General features: G+C 38.4%; 1 protein-coding gene across 1 annotated transcript in view; it reads right to left on the bottom strand.

Moving 5' to 3' along the window:
- Positions 1-725: 725 nt before the first annotated feature.
- SHB (SH2 domain containing adaptor protein B) overlaps positions 726-18084 on the bottom strand; it is a 106128-nt gene continuing 88769 nt past the window's right edge. The window contains exon 6 of the mRNA XM_072154510.1: positions 726-2170. Within this exon, the coding sequence (XP_072010611.1) occupies positions 1987-2170 (184 nt within the window). The 3' untranslated portion in view covers positions 726-1986. The remainder of the gene's footprint in view (positions 2171-18084) is intronic.

The following is an 18084-nucleotide window of genomic DNA, read 5'->3' as shown; positions in this document are numbered from 1 at the left end:
AAATGGAGCAATGCTAAATGTAATAATGCTTGTCTAACCAAAAGATTATGTTAGCAAAAGACTGATACAGCAAATTGGATGTGTAGAAATGAAAAAAAAAAAAAGATAAAGCAATGCAACTATTTAAGACAACCATCCCCCCCCCCCCCCCAGAAAACAAATATACACTATAAATCAGGTGATGTAGTGTTGAGGCTTTATAAATGTAGCCTTTGTTCAAGGTTTGAGATTGCCTTTCTTGATGGCTTTAGTCGGCAGCGCTGTATGGTCCCTGTCAGTTATGTCTATAGAAATCACTGAAGTGGTATAATTTAGGTGTCTTGCTGGAGAGGCTAGTAATTAAATGTCAGATGTCAGGCAGGGCTGCTTCCCCGCAAAGGGAATTCTCATTTTCTCTCATTCACATCAGGACACTTGTATATTTTTCAAGCCTGACCTCTTAGACAAAGTTCCTTGCAAATCGGAACCCAATTTGCATTAGAATTCGGGGGTAATGAGGTGCAAATCCAGAAGCATAAGTGAATAGCTTTTGCATTAAAACATGAATAAACCATAGCGCTTCAGATATCAATTAAGAGCCTTCTCCCAGTGATGATCTCAGTCGCTTTATGGTTCTTTGCAATCACCAGTAAAAGTCAGACACATGAAAACATAGCTTAGAAACTATATAATATATTGCACAGAGAAATCCAACAAACTGATGACAACAGTTGAGCAGACAAGAATTTTCACTTCCACATGCTGAAGATCAATTTTATTAAAGAGAAGGTTGAAACCCTAATACTGTAGTTTTAAACTATTCAGATAGGAGAAAAACAGGCTTCACAAGCTAACAGTCAAAAATAACAAATACCCTGATTTTTATCTGAAAACCTAAAACATTTGAAGAACCCTTCCTTTCTAAAAGACAGTCACACTGTACAAACACTAAACATGGTCAACGTTGCCATTTAAGGCCTCTGACTGTAAAAAGGTGCACAACAACGCTCTTTGTACCAAAAAACTGGGTTAAAAATATAATTATATATTAAACCGCTATTTTCTTTATTTACATACCCTATTCATAAATAATTCACCAAAACTTAGCTCATTGATGGGTCATAATAACGGAAGTGAGAAACAAATTATTGCTCCAACAGACAAGTACTACCATACATAATGTCAGAGCAGGCCAGGGCCTTCCATGCAGGCTCTAGGTACCACAGAAAATCTTGTGTTCTGAAGCTTGGCGTGGAAAGGTGTAGACACAGCAAGCAAGTGAGAATCTCCACATGGCATCACTACCACACCTTCACATGGTATATTAAAATTAAAAGAAGCACCCCTCAACATTGAGGAATTGAAGGACTAAAGTTTTATATGGGGCCTCCAAGATCTCTGTACCATCTCGACATCTTTTCAGATGGAAGCATGTCAGCTGATTTAGTTGGAGATAGAACCCCTCATATCACCTTTTTGTCTTTTACTATAATGAGTTGACCATTTATGCTTGAGTAACTCATGGCATCTCTGCCATGAGGTATACAGAGTACAAGGGAAGCCAATTTAGGACAATATTTCAAAATTTTCTATGGGCTATGTTTCTTCTGGACTACAGTGCCTAATAGAATTAAGCTTGAAGGAGTTTAACAATGGACTCCATTATCTTTCTGAGAATATACTGTATATTAGTTTATATTGCAGTACATGTTTATTTCACTTATCCCAGAAATGCACTGCATGAAACATTAAGCATCAAAACAGGTTAATATTTTCACCATTGAAAACCTACAAAACAGTTCTCCCATGGCCCTTCTCAAAACAGAAGCAGTGTCCTTTATGAAAGCTGTAGTGCAACATCGTACATATTGTGAGTGGCCGTAGTTGACGATTCACAATGTCAGTGCTTAAGTTGTCCCCCTGCAGTACCCTGCTGATTTTTAGTGCAGATGTGCTTCTTCACAGTCCCCTGTCCACAGGAAGGGGGTGCGTCAGTCCGTCTACACTCTAAAGGGTCCGCACTGCTACAGGGTAGAGAAGTGACAAGTGTTCAGCTCCTTTTATTGGAAGTTTCCTGGTGGTGTAGAAATGAATGACTTCAGGGACACTGTCAAAAGGAGGACTGTTCTGACCCAATATATATTTCTCTTTGGCTTTTGACAGTTTCATGTGCATAAATCCTTGGCTACTCCTGTAAATACAAGAGAAGAAAGCATTAATCCAAACCTGGTAACGGCGACATATTACAAAGTCATAGGATGTTCACATTGACAAGACATCAAAAATAGCAGAAGTTGTCCCAAAATAGTACATAATAGATTGGACGCACAAAGACAGGCATGTCAGATATATTGTAGCAGATCACGGTCTTAAACATTAAGAATGTTACCCTTCACTTATGCAGCAAAATGGGAGCTTAAAGGAAATCAACCATTTGAGCAAACATACCTTGAGAATGTTGTAGCTACACTGAGACATTACACGGAGCATTTTGAACTGTCCAAACAGGAATAATCAATGTGAGCTGGGTCACTCAGACAAAGCAGCTAGGTGGTGGGGGGTGCAGCGATTGATAACTTTTGCCTGTCAGGCACAACACAGTGATTAAATGCATCTGGTTAGAAGAAAGGTGCGGGGCCAGGCACAAAAGTGAGAGAGCTTCATTATCATAATTGTAAAAATGGTTTTTCAGGAAAACCACTCAGCTCAAAAATTAAACAAGATATGTTCCTGCATCAGTGTAGCTACAGCACTCGCAAGGTATGTTTGGTTCATAATGCATTAAATCAAATGGTAGATTTTCTTTAATAGTACTCATCTTCCACGTTCTTTTTCCAAACCTGTCAAACCTAAAAGGTGTAAAAATGGTCTAAAACCACAAAAAAAATTGTCATACAAATTGTTTCTAGGTGCACACAGTTGCAGTTTTTGCTGGCGAATCCATTCAAAACTTAACTGTAAAGCTATAGTGCTTTTAACAAATTATTATATGCGATTCCCCCTTTGAAAACAAAAAGAGCGATGTCTACTTTGTGCTGATCATCCTTCTTTCCAAAGTTATGGCATTTTCTGTTGTGAAAGTGTTTGACAAAAATCTCTCACTAGAGGTGAAGCGGGCAGAGATGTCTGTCTGTCTATGCCCTCAGGCTGAGGCCAGCTAGCTTGCCCACAGATTCAATAATGCCCTGTGTTCTCCCTCAAATAATTTAGCATTAAATCCATTTAGTTTCCCACAAGTAAATCCTGTGAACACTGCACATACAGGATGTATATGGTGAGGGCCTGGCAGCTTCCATCACATGGAGGAGCAGGGAACATGTAACAAGTAAAATAAATCATAAGTAACCCAGTTACATGCAGTGTATAACCTGTGCTGTGTGAGCACTAAGGGTTAATAGCTGATACTGCTGATGACAAGGAGAGACCAGCAGAGACAGACAGAAACTTCTGTAGAATCACAGACTGGGATGGTGGGACTGGGGAGATCTTGTACCTCACTATTCTGTCAGGGAGACAACTGTTATGTAGACTTCCAAGCTCTACTGCATTCACTGTCACATGACCGCTTCTTCTGTGAGCAGGGAACAGCACCCTCTCCCCTCCCATCAATCCATAGTTTGTTTACACTTTGTTTCTCTGACTGATTCCAGGGTTTATCAGCAAATAGAGAGGAGGCAGCCATTGCAGCACTAAGCTAATCTGAGGGCTATAGCAAGGAAACTAGTGCATATAGGTAATATTGCAGTAGTTGTTTTACATCCCAAGAGCTACTGATTTGTGGAAAACAAAAACCTTTACTGTTACTCTTTAAACATAAGAGCCACATAATAACTGGCTACTAAATACAACCCTCCCCCCCATCACCTAGTAAAAAAAAGTTAATTTATAGAGCATTTAACAGTGATGCTGCTTGAATGGCCACATTCCAGCTCCATGGATGCAACGACCGTAATTGATGAGATGCAGTTACTGTACAAATGCAAGTGTCACTCTTGTCCCTGAGATTTGTTGTGCAGTTAGTCAAGCTCCTATTATGCTCAGCCATGTGTTGGGTTATGGTAAGAAGGCAGGATCAGTGGCTGTAGACAATGACTGGAATTACAGCTCATGATGACACAGACCCGAAATAGAATTCTCCTGTGCATATAGACGGTTATCTAACACAGGCAGACACAAGATGCACAATGCATCTAACGATGACAGTGAAATCTAAACACTTCTACTATCACACACAGAGAGAAATGGTGCAGTCGATGATCCTTCTTTATGATATGCAAAACACAATAAAATATTGGAAAAATAAAACTAATCAATAAATATTACCCATCACCAAAATAAAATTAATGAAACAACCCCCCACCAAAATAAAAAGTCCAACTGCTTTCTAATACTATTGTGTTATTACTGATAGCGTATAAGTAAGCAGCTAGGGCATATACCGATATACAGGTCAATCTACTTTGCTGACATTCAGATACATTTCCGTGCTGGTATGTGGTGGCTTACTTGAAGGATTCCAATTAAATCTACTAATATGCACAAAAGACTTGGTCATATATTTAATAAAGTGAACTTACGGACATGACTTCTATTCAAGACCGCAATTACGATATACTAATACAAGATATACGCCGACCTTTCATCCACTATTCCATAGGTATGAATTTGCCCATGAGAATATACTCGAGGTTGCTACATTTTTTTTTAAATCAATTCAATTCTCTTTCTAGTGCATCATTTCCTAATATTGTTTGATATACTGTACCTGCTGTCAAAGATTATCTAGATTATGTGAGTGACTTTCTTTATGCCCCATAGCAGTTACTGTACAATAAACCTTTACTATAAATGTGCTTTTTGTATTATATGAATAGTATGCTGAAAAAACATGTAATATAAATATATTTATATAGTCCCATCATATTCTGCAGCATTTAACAAATCATGGGGGTCATGTACCAACAAAATAAGACATTACAGAGAAATAACATATGAAACAATAGGAATGGAAAAAAATTAGAAAATGTGAAAAAAAAACCCCCAAACAATCTTCGTACAGCATGACGAGAAGCGTGGTGAAGCATCATATGTCACAGCTCGCCAGAAATATTAGTCACTGCATCCAATTGGCGGAATAGAACTAATTTGCGGAAAATGTTCAGCTGGCAGCAACAATTGTTTGATCAACAACTAGTTATTATGGAAATGTGTGCATCCTCCCCATGGAGTATAAACAGGATAAAACGCCAGCAGATTAGTTAAAAAAAAAAACAAAAAACCATAAACATGAAAAAACAAATAAATAAGAAAATATCCATTCACTCACACATACATGCACATTTTATGCCCTGGAGATCAAAATTAGAGAACACACAATGTCCTAAATTTCAAGGTCATTATGTAGTCCAATGTGAAGTTATCTCAACATGAGTAAAATAGCAGTATTTTACGCTTATTTCATAATTTGTATATCTTCTAAAGCTCAGAATAAAAATGAAAATTATATAATAGTAAAAGACACTGAACAAAATTAGAGAATAACTAAACTTCAAGCTATTGGTGATAATCTAGCACCAGCTGCTTATTTCCTTAATTATATATGACAAAACCTATGTAACGAGCAGCCTAACATTCCAATTTCCACCGACTTTACAAAAATGGTGTGCAGTAGCAAAGTGACTGAAATCCTCCGGGAACAGATTTTTCAGATGAAGGCCAAAGGGGTGACCTTATCAGCGACATCAAGAAAAGTTGGTCATTCCTAGTCTGTGATTTCTAGAATATTGCATCGTTACCTCACCACAAACTCATTCAAGTCTCCCAAGCCTCGAAAGGCAAATTGAAGAATGGAAAGGATAATGTGAAAAATCTCCATGGGTAATCTTTTCAAAGCTGCGAATGAAATTGCTCAAATAGCTCAGTGACCAACCCTCTCATTAGCAGAAAGAATCAAAAGGCTAGACTCATCTTATTGGCTACTCAAAGTCCTAATTCCCCCCAAGTACTAATGAATAATAGTGTTATTATTGCGCATTTGAGGAGCCATCTAATATAGTTTTTATCATGGTGAGACCTATGATAAAATCTCTATGGTTTACTGAGCTGACCTTAGCAAAGCCGGCGATGAACATGTAGAAGCGAAACAGATTCTTCAACAATCGTCAGTATTCTGGGATATGCATGGAGGTATATAGCTTAAAACTTAGTCGCATTTCATCTGACTTTTTAGTATAAGCTGTTGTGTCCATGAATGTGAAAAGCCATATATTGGTACCGTATTACACTGCATATTTTCTGTAAGATAAATATGCACGTATTAGACCAGTTGTGATAAGGGAGGTAGCTTCTATATAGCCTCTCAAACACAGCACACAAAGGAGGGGAACTATTAGTTGCAACATGGCAGAGTCTTTGGCTTCTGTCCTTCCAGGCTCCTACACCACCACACCCTTCCACACATAATACATCCATATTTAACGCCACAATTAAAGATGAAAAATGCCATAGCTTTACTGTCACAAAGATCGCTTTCTTTATTGTTGAAAGAAAAATAATCCTGATAGGAACAGAACACAAGTGACCTGAGCATGGTGACCAACTTGTAGGATGCATTTTTAACCCTTTACTTCACAATTTTAGTCAGCCACATTATGATCCATCTAGTTCTGTGAGCTGAAAATATGGTTAAATGATTAGGGTACGGGTTTATATACACTTTCGTTTAGATTCTGAACATTGTACTAGTATCTGACACATAGAAAGGAGAGAGATGATGAGATCCATGAGATGCACACATTGACACAGCTTTTCTACATCTCTGCTATTCCACAACACAACACACTGCTGGATCTGCTGTGCCTTCCCCTCCCCCCCCAGGTAAAGAACTTATCTGTCTGTAGCTTTACACTCCTCACACTGCTGACGCCAGGAACTTCGTGTCTGTATATCGCAGCAGGAAGTCAGTGTCTGTGTGAGCTCCGTCCTGGAACGGTGGGGGCTAAAGTGCAGAGAGAGAGAGAGACAAAAGCTCTCAGCTCTACGGCCGTCACTCAGAAAACCAAGATGGCTTCCCTGATCCGAAGTCAGAAGTTACAGGGTTGTGTCTAGTGGCAACTGAAATTGTGTACACCAGAACAGATAGAAACAAGTTGGAATTATATCTGTGAAATGCTGTATTTTAGTTAATAACAGTGAATTTAAGAATGTGTTATTTTGTTATCCTAAGTATATTTAAGAAACTTTTCTTTTTAACAAAAAGGGTACCAATTATGCCACAGAACACAACACATGTGCTGGCGTTTCCCCTTAGTGGTTTTGCTTAAAAGTGCCCGTTTCTTATAGTCCGAAGTTCAGGAGGAACCAGCACTGCCAGACTCTCCTGACCACTCAATCTCACCAGAACAATGAGATAACAGAGCCTGTGCACTGCTCTCTTCCTCTCCCTGCTGTCCCAAAAAGCGTCACATGCTTCCTGCATCAATACAAGAGCTCTCATGCTGCCAGCTGGGACTGGGTAACAAGAAGCTTGACTGCGTATATAGCGTGTGTGTGTGTGTGTGTGTGTGTGTGTGTGTGTGTGTGTGTGTGTGAGTGTGAGTATGAGTATGAGTGATTCTAAGGATGTAACAGAACTTTGAGTGCGTGTAGAGGGTGTGTACGTTGTTTGTTTTTAATTGCTAAATCTAGGGTGTGTCTTACAGTCCTAAAACCGATGTAGAGGAAAGAGATTTGGGAGAATACATAACATCTAAATATTGGTATGAGGTGATCTAGTCATTATAGAACTTAGAATTTTTTTTTTTTTTTTGCAGTGACTAGACATTAAGAACCTTGTACATAAATGTCAATCTTTTTATGGGAACATTTGATGAAATTACACATTTATCAGCATGGATTTGTCTCTTTTCCTGGGAGTCTAGCGCTAGGCACCCTAATTACAGATCTCCTGGATAATGTAAATTTCATTTCTTTAGAGGAATTCTTCCGTTCGGCTAGACATGATTGCGCAGTCAGTGAAGGTGACATCTTCACATACATAATTATGGTAAAATAAATACTACTAGAATGACTGTTCATTAAACAGCACCGGTGCTGAATGACAGAAGATCCTGACACTAATATATTTTTCTTAGCGGGATATGACAGACAATTAAGACCAATATGATTTCTTGAAAAGATTTGATTTCTAAGAGGTTTAATGCAATAATCTGTCTCTACATATAGTCATATAGTGTCTAATGCACTTGTCAGTGCTGAGCTTGTTAGTATAAGAAATCCTAAGTGATTTAAGTATAGAATTTACAAAATAATCGTATGAAACTTCATAAGTGCTTACATTTCACGTATTTCGGAAACAAACATTTTTCACAATATTTCAATGGGAGAAAAATACCAACATAGTTTAATGGATTAGATTCACATAATGATTTTCTATACTACAGTACGAGCATCGTCTCTCCAATAGTGGAATAAATATTACAAAGAAAAGAAGCAATGGAGTGTTCTTTATTCGTCTGTCAGGATGGAATACCTTGGTAAATATCTTTCTATGCTGTGTGGCATACATGGTATCTATTACAATATCAGAGTCTATAGAGACAAGACATCTATCAGATTTACACTAGGAGATCGTCTAGCTGACATGTATTGCAAAATTATGTTTTCTGTGAAAATGAGAGTGTAGCCTTGGTGAAAGAAAGCACAAGGCAATTAGAGCTACCGGGAATAAATTGTTCTTATTCTCCCAATGTCAAGAAGGTAGTTGAATGACCTAATAATGGAAGAGCTCAGTCTACTTTGTGTTTCTTTCATATATGAAACAGAGCATTTGTCGGCACCCAGAATCAATAGAGGAACGATGGAGGCAATTAATACTGATCACATGCGCTGCATTCTAATTCCCCATCCATGCTAAAGATTGCGCTGAATAATAAACACCTTCACACAGCTTCACCAAGCCTTAACCTGCGTGAGTGCATGGAATGAGAGCCATAAGAAGAATGCCATCAACCCAAGGTCTTCTGGTTACAATGAAAGTTACTATTCTCATTTATTTCTCCACAGAGGAGATATCACACTCCTGAAAAGGTGGAGGACTCACACTCATTTTCGCTTACAGAAAGGATGTTGATTGAATTACCATAGAAACAAGAACCCCCTACCTTCAAGGACTCTTCCACTGCTAAAACCAACGTGAGTAAATAGTGAAGAGACACATGGCTAGCAATGCTACAGGGCAAGAGCTAAGAGCTTCTCTTTGTTCTATCATTTACAAGGTTTCTAAACTGTAGAAAAGATAACATTTGGGTAAAAGATATACCTAATTATAGGAATTCAGTCTTTGTACAAGACAGGGGATTCGAATCGCATTCTAATCTGGAAAGGAGGATATTTGGTATTAACTCTGCAGCATTATACATTACAAAACCTTGTAACGTTTTATATGCTTATTTATTGTACCCGTTGATGACTTGTGTCCAGAGCTGAAATGTGTTGTTCACAAATCATTACATAGCCATAAACAATTGTCTTCATCTCCATAGTCAATGTTTACATTCTCCCCAGTTATTATGATTGAAAAAACCATAGACTATTTGTACAAAGCTAGAATTTGCCATTTTTTATTTGAAGGTACAAAATCCTTTATAGGTTACAGCAGAGCTTTACCTTCAGCTAAACATGTAAACCATGTAGTGATTCATATACAAACAATAGCCTGTTTAGTTCTCGAGAGGTAAGCAGTACCATTCTCAATAGGAGATGCCCATCAGGAATAGCTTAAAAAAAAAAAAAAATTAAATTTCTGATTGAGAATTTCCAACTGTGCTACGTTTGATAGAGATGGATCCCAAGACGTTGCACTTGGCTAATCATTGGCGTAATAATACATCACAAATTTCTGCAGATGTTTTGGCGTAGAGCCCAAAGCAGTGTGGATTCTGCTACCTCTGGTTTTCCTGTAATTGCACAGTGAATAATTCATGAGCTAGACATGGGAACATTTATGTCAAATTAGCTGCCACTATAAAACATACCAGGCGTGGACATTGGCACCTGTAAAATACACTTACAATCACATTGTAATTCACTGTGCCAACGCGCTACACAAGGACATAGATAAAGTGTAAGATAATAGGGAATGCTTTAGTTGCGTTTTACATGAACATGGAAATAAATGATTAGACCTAATAATAGCAGGAGAATGCACTAAAGTCTATGTACCAGTCAGTAGACATAAAAAACAGAGTTATTACTGTATCGTGCAAGGTATTTGGTTATTTTTGTAAAACAGTGCAAAGGCACTTCTGTGTCCCTACGAACTGTGGGTTAATTGTGAAACATACATCATGGAACCACAACACATTACATTACCATGCTGTCACTACAGCTTTCCATGCCTGCCCTATTACTGGTCAAAAAACAAATGTGCAACACACATTGAATTTCCCTCTGCTGGGCTCTGCGGAATAAAGCAAAGATGCCAATGTGTAGCCTGATATGTTATAGGTGGAGGCCAGCAGATACAAAACAAATATGAAAGCCTTGCATCGTCTTCATGAATCATAATCAGAGGTTTTCCTGTTGACAGCACTTGGTTGAGGTTGCAATTAGTTGGTCTTAGCTTGGGACCAGGGATTTTAATTTCACAGGCCAGTGCTTTCATCATACACACATTCATGCATACAAGCAATAAAATCATGTGTGCCACTATGCATTTAGTGTCCAAATCTCCTAGACCCATGTGATCGACAGCTCACAATGGCAACAAGTGAATACAAATGAAGACAACATTCATGTTCTTAAGCACTAACCCTGAATATTTCACCATAGAGGGCCAAGACGCAGAGGGCTCCACGCAGCTCCAGAATTCAAACACTGTGTGTGAACACAGCCTGAAGATCAGAACTACACAAGAAGTTTATATTCGTTCATTTTACACTTAATTTCACCGCAACAATAAGATTAATAAAAAACTAAATATGGTTTGTCACTTTACATTCTGCATTGAGATGATCTCTGTATCCAGTGTGGATAAATGTATAACCTGCTGACTCAGCTGGATTAAAACATTGCTCTTGGTTATTGATTTATCATACAGTATTTTCACTACCTTTTCAGAAACCTTTTGCTATAGTTTCTCGCAGAGACAACAACCCATGTGCTTCAGAGGTGCCTCTTTATCCCCATCTAAGACTGTATGTCACAAGCTGTTGACAGATTATCCCTAAAGTAATTTGTAAGCGAGATTATACTGTGTGGATGGCTATGTAGCAAAATTTTGGCATAAGGTCTAGGATACTGCTCTTCTACCCAACAAAGGGTTAAACTACCAGTGAACTTTGAGTCCCCAGTGCTAGACATTAGATTAGACTCCAGGAATGGAAGTTTCCAGTCGGGAAGAACCATCTGACTATATCAAGTATACAGTACGGATGGAAATCTGTACGTTCCGGAACTCTTAACCTCTCCATGCCAAATCTTGCTGTTTTTTATATCCATATGAACATTACTGTAATACTGCTCATAATTATGCTAAGGTTCTGTTCATCTAATATTATATGGTGCGCATATAAAAGACAATCTATATTCCCTAACCAGAATTAACCTAATGAGTAAGCTTTACATAAAAATAATCTGGATGTATCTACAGTCATAGGGCACCCAAACTTTTTATGACTTGTCAACAATTATCATTATAGATATTTAAAAATGTATTACTAAACCTCAAGAGACTAAATACATGGTGGGAGGGGACTTCAAATGTGGTACACTATAGAAGATATTGCAAGTCATTTCTATACTGCTTTCTTTGCACACTTTGGTAGTAATGCAAAGTATACATCATAGATAATAAACCTGCAGCCCAGACGCCTCTATACAGCCTGTGATGCCTTATGTATGGCCCTTCAAAGGCCACAAGCATATCACTTTGCATGTTTAAGCCTGATATCATAAACCATTACAGGGTTTTCCAGACACAAGATGCAACTCTTCCCATGAATTCCAGATCATCACTAATCTCATATTGATCCTATGGTTCGGTCATCAATATTGTGCCTTTACAGGAGCACCCTGAAAAAGGGACTTCCATGTTATTAAGAAGTTAATGGCAATATAAATCTACCCATTTTTGCTAACGCTCAACACTGGGACGTTTTATTATGCGCTGGCATACGATGAAATCCTGCATCGTGTAAGGTTCTCAGTAAGGTTCCGTTCATACCTTTACTGACAAAATTTCCACAATGGTCATTGTATTGGGTGCTCCAGAAATCTCTTAAATTTTTTTTTTTTTTTTTACTGTGATCAAATTCCCTTTGTCCTGTTTGCAAAATGACAGAGTTGATATTTGTAACTTAATCTGGATGACACATTAAATTTGGAAAAGCAGACGCTTGATAGAACACACCTGTCCACCAGAAGTGGACATTCATTTTCTACATAAAGCGTGGGGAAGGAACTGAGAACACATCTGTTTTCAATGAAATATAATATTTTCATTTTCATTATCAATGCGATTTCCTTTTAGAGCCCTAATATAGCAGATAAAATCCATTCTTCGATTATGTCGGCTGTGGCATTTTACACATTTACAATTAGCATTTTATATTTATTATATTCTGGGCCTCAATATTGTAAACTGTTAAAAAAAGATTCATTTGTATCACTGTACTGACATAGGATTGTGGCCTCAAAACAGAATTATGTATACTGTAGTGTTTTTTATAAAAAGTACAGCAGGACTAACCGAAAGTACATCATTAAATATATGAAATAGTAATGTATAAGCAGTGGGCCAAAATGTGGAGCACTTAGATCTGAAGTCTGAGCAGTAGTGTAGTCAATTCTCTGAAGTACTTTCACCTCTTTTATGATCTACAGCATCAGCAAAAATGTTCCACAAATGGCAGCAGTCACTAAGCTCGGCAATGAGGATATGGACTACAGATCAGAGACATCAGATTCTCTCTGATATCAAAACAACTGTCAGCAGCAGCAGAATATACAGCCTTTCAGGAAATTCCTATGTAGGATAAGTGGCGCAGATGTGTCACATACACAGAGCATACTGCCAGTAGAAGCTGGAAGGGTCACCCGGCTTTTCTAGTAATTAGGTCTTTGGAGAGCAGATACACGCCGATCTTACTGCGATCTGTGTCTTGACAGCCTATTTACAATAATCTGGATCATGTTATTCAAATGCATTCCTACTGTACAACCACACTGATACCATGGATTTACAAGGAATGCAAATAACTGCAAATTAATGCCGATAAAACCACAAATCCACAACATATTTATCATTTATTACAAAGGCAATCCCTTAACCAAAACATGTCTATATTACTCCTGACACGTCCATTTTACATAATGAATTTAGAATTCGGTGGCATTTAGTGCAATTCCTTGAGTATTCACAGAAGTGCTAAAGCATAAAGATTGTCCAGTTTCCACAGAGAAAATGTTTTTGTTTATATAATGAAAAGTTATAACGTTTTCCAATGTACCTTCTATATCAATTCCTTATGGTTTTATTAGACCTCTGTTTGCTGACATTCTGCAGGAAGCATAATTGTTTACTTCCTGTGGATAAAAATCAGTCCATTGTCACATGATTGTGCACGGCTCATTAGAAGTCTTTAACCCCTTCCCGACATTTGACGTAATAGTACTGCATGGCGGGAGGTGCGTTCCCGCAAAATGCAGTATTATTACGTCAAGCTTCTGGCCCCGGCTCCTGAACGGAGCCGGGGCCAGAAGCTGCGGGTGTCAGCTATATATTATAGCCGACACCTGCCTCTAACACCCGCGATCGGGTTAGAGGCATTTAAAGTTTAGTAAAGGTGAATCGGACCCCCCCGCGGCGCTTACCGGGGGGGGGTCCGCTGCTCCGATCGCAGCCCCGGGACTGCCGGTGCCCGGGGCTGCGCGATCTTCATCCGGAAGCCGGGTCCCTGCCTTCTGGCAGGACCCGGCTGTAAGACACTGGGCATGCGCAGCATGCTCAGTGCCTTACATTACACAGTGCAATACATCTGTATTGCACTGTGTAAGCTGTAAAAGAGCTTGAACAAGTGATCAGAAGATCACTTGTTCAAGCTTAGATGTCATTACCTGTAAAAAAAAGTAAAAAAAATAAATAAAGGTTTTTTTAAAATAAAAATAAATAATAAAAGAAAGTGAAAGTCCCCCCAAACACCACATTTCCCTGTACACAAGTAATAAAGTATAAAAAACACTAAATCACAAAAAAACCCCACTTGTTTGGTATCGCTGCGTCCGTAACAATCTGTACAATAAATCCTAAACATAATTGGACCCCCTCGGTGAACGTGGTAAAAAAAAAACCCAAAAACTTGCCAAAAATGTAAACTTTTTATCAAATTGCTTTACAAAAAATGTTCTAAAAAGTTATCCGAAAAAGTTACAAGCACCAAAATGATACCAATGAAAAGAACAACTTGTCACGCAAAAAATAAGCTTACAACCAGCTCCGTCAACCAAAAAATACTATAATTATGCTGCTATAAAAATGGAAATACTAAAACAAAGGCAATTTTTTCTATTCTAGTTTTTCTTCAATAAAATTGGACAAATATAAACAAAACTATATAAATGAGGTATCACCGTAATCGCAGTGATCCGTAGAATAAAGATAATATATTATTGTTATGCTACAGTGAACACCCCCCCAAAAAATGCTAAAAATCCAAAACAAGAATTGATGATTTTATTTTCCTCCACACGTAAAAAGTTAATAAAATTTCTTCAATAAGCTAAACATCCTCTAAAATAAAGGTTTTTTTACAGTGCATCTCGTCTCGCAAAAAATAAGCCCTTACGTGTCTAAATTGCTTAAAAAATAAATAAAGATTGTATAGCCTATTCCCAACGCACGTTGTTATAGAACGGTGCGGTGGGTAGTGACTTGCCAACACGGTTCAGACAGTGATCAAGGCAAGATGGCGGCTGTTCCTGATGGCCATCCATCCTGCCCCATGGACCAGATGGGTTACGTCCCCCCCACATGATCGCTGCTACTGGCTCATCAATTCAGAACAGCCAACAGCAGCGAATTTACTTATGACGTCAGTAATACCGATCACCATGTCTGTAGACACGGTGATCGGGACAGAGTGGCGGCTGTTCCTGACAGCCACCAATTTTGCCTTGCGGTCCAGAGGGGTTTTGTTGCCCCCCTCTGTCCATGTTTGCCGCTATTGGCTGGTCGATTTGGTCCAGCCAAAAGCAGCAATATTCGTCACAATGGGCATCGCTAGGGTGAATAAGAGCAACACTTGGCGATAATTTCCCTACAAAAAACCAAGATTTGGTACAAAAGCGCTGGCCGTGCACATTGTACAGATTACGCTGTACAACATTTACGGGCTGTTCCAATGTGCAGGTCCTGCCGTATCATTTCTCCGTTTTCAAGAGGAAGACATTAGGAAACTAATATTGGGACAAGAAGGACGGGGCCCCAGTCGCTCTGGTTTAGATGTTCCTGTGTTTTGCCAGGACAGCATTTTCCCGGTGAATTCTGCTGCTTCTAAAAGTAGGACTCAATAAAGAGTCTGTTCCAAAAGAGGAGTTAGGATGGACACTATATACTAAGGATGGACACTATATACTAAGGATGGACACTACATACTACTAAGAGACCTGCGACACCTCCAGAGTGACAAAAGTTTAGTTGGTCCCTTGGTATATTCTACCTCCTTATACACAACACATTCACAATTCACGCCCAACCTGTTGTAAATTAATTTCGGTAAAATGAATAATTGTAACAACTGTTGGGTCACGTTTCTCCCTATACCCCTCCATTATTTCATAAGGGGCGCCACATAACGGGCACTGAACTTTCCAGAAATAATTGCAATTTCCATCTCGGACTCCATTGCACATGATATTTGGAAACCACCTGTATGTTCAAAATGCTCATTTCACCACGTGTATTACACTACACCACATATTACACCTTGCTAAATTCCCCAAGGGGTGTACATTCAACAATTAGGGTCACTTTTCAGGTTTTCCTCTGTTTTGGTACCACTACGGCTCTCCAAATGTATCCTGACACATATGAAGGATTTCTGTCAAATTTGGCCTCTAAAAGACAAACACCCCTCTTTTCCTCTACTGTGCGCCCATAAAGCATTTTATATGCACACGTGGGGTACTTCTACACTCGGGAGAAATAGTTTTACACCTTTTTCGGGGTTATTTAATATATTATCCCTTGTGACTTACAAAAATTAGGAGTAAAGTGACATTTATAGGAAAATTTTCACCTTTTTAATGTTTAGGGCCTAATTGGATCATTCACCTGTAGGGGCAAATACATATATTACACATTGCAAAATTCTCTAAGGGGTGTGCATTCAAAAATTAGGGTCACTTTTCGGATTCTTATCTGTTTTATACCACTAGGGTTCTCCAAATGCATGTCAAACATTTCTGTCAAATGTGGCTTCTAAAAGGCAAACATCCCCCTTTTCTTTTACTGTGCGCCCATACAACATTTTATATACACATGTGGGGTACTTCTACACTCGAGAGAAATAGCTTTACACATTTTGTGGGGTTATTACATTTTTTTATCCCTTGTGGCTATAAAAAATTAGGGGTAAAATGACCTTTATAGGAAAATTTTTACCTTTTTCCTATTTAAGTCCTAATTAAATCAAACACCTTTACGGACAAATACACATATTACACCTTGCTAAATTCTCTAAGGGGTGTGCTTTCCAAAATGGTGATACTTGTTGGGGTTCCCCTCTGTTTTGGTACCACTACGGCTCTCTAAATGCATCCTGACATATGTAAAGGATGTATGTCAAATTTGGCTTCTAAAAGTCCAACGCCCCTCTTTCCCTTCTGAGCTTCACTGCGTACCCATACAACATTTTATTTGCATGTGTGGAGCAATTTTATACTCGGGAGAAATGCTAGTACACATTTTTTGGGGTTGTTTCATCTTTAATGCCTTATGGGATACAAAAATTAGCCGTAAAAGTGACTTTTTTGAGAAAATTTTCACCTTTTTCCTTTTTGGGGCCTAATTGAATCAAACACCTGTTGGGGCAAATACACAAATTACACCTTGCTAAACTCTCCAAGGGGTGTACTTTCCAAAATGGTGTCTCTTGTTGGGGCTTTCCTCTGTTTTGGTACCATTATGGCTCTCCAAATGCATCCTGTCACATGAAAACTTTTTCAGCCATATTTGCCCTCCAAAAACAAAACAACGCTCTTTCCATTCCAAGTGCCCCCATGTGCCCGTACAGCAGGGTACAGTGACAAAATGGGTATTGGCATACTCAGGAGGAATTGCCCTCAACATTGTAAAATGCATTTTCCTTTTTAACCCATTGTGAAGGTGCAAATTTTAGTGTTCAATGAATCTATAGCAAGATAAAATTACATTTCTGTAATTTCACTTTCATTTATCTTTCACCCTCATGAAACGCTCAAAGGGTTAACAAAATTCCCAAAGGTTGTTTCGAATATTTTGAGGGGTGTAGTTTCTAAAATGGTGTCATTTGTGGGGGTTTCCTGTCATGTGGGCCTTATAAAGTCACTTCTAACTAAATTGACCCTCCAAAAGTAGGTTTTGATGATTTTCGTGAAAATCTGAAAAATTGCACCTAAAGTTATAAGCCTCCTAACATCCTAAATAAAGGAAAAGAGGTTTGAAAAATGATGTCAAGTTAAAGCAGACATATGGAAAATATTAGTTATCAAGTTATTTTAGTGATATGACCAACTTTCCAAAAAGTAGAAAATTTTGAATTTGGAAAACATTGTTTTTTTCAAAATTTTTGCCAAATTTCCATTTATTTCATAAATAAATACTAAATATATTGATTAAATTTCTCAACCAGCATGAAGTACAATGTGTCACGAAAAAACAATCTCAAAATCAACTGGATATGTTAAAGCGTTCCAAAGTTATAACCACTTAAAAAGACACATGTCAGATTTTAAAAAATGGGCCGTGTCAGGAAGGTGAAAAGTGGCTTCAGCGTTAAGGGGTTAAGCACACATTAATTTAGGGGTCGTGAGGTAACTTCTTAAATTGCAGCTAGCTCATAGCCCCCA

This window comes from Engystomops pustulosus, chromosome 1 (genome assembly GCF_040894005.1).
Source record: "Engystomops pustulosus chromosome 1, aEngPut4.maternal, whole genome shotgun sequence".
In the NCBI taxonomy this organism is placed as follows: domain Eukaryota; kingdom Metazoa; phylum Chordata; class Amphibia; order Anura; family Leptodactylidae; genus Engystomops; species Engystomops pustulosus.
Note: the sequence above shows the minus strand (reverse complement) of the source record. Positions and strands in the feature narration are given on the sequence as shown.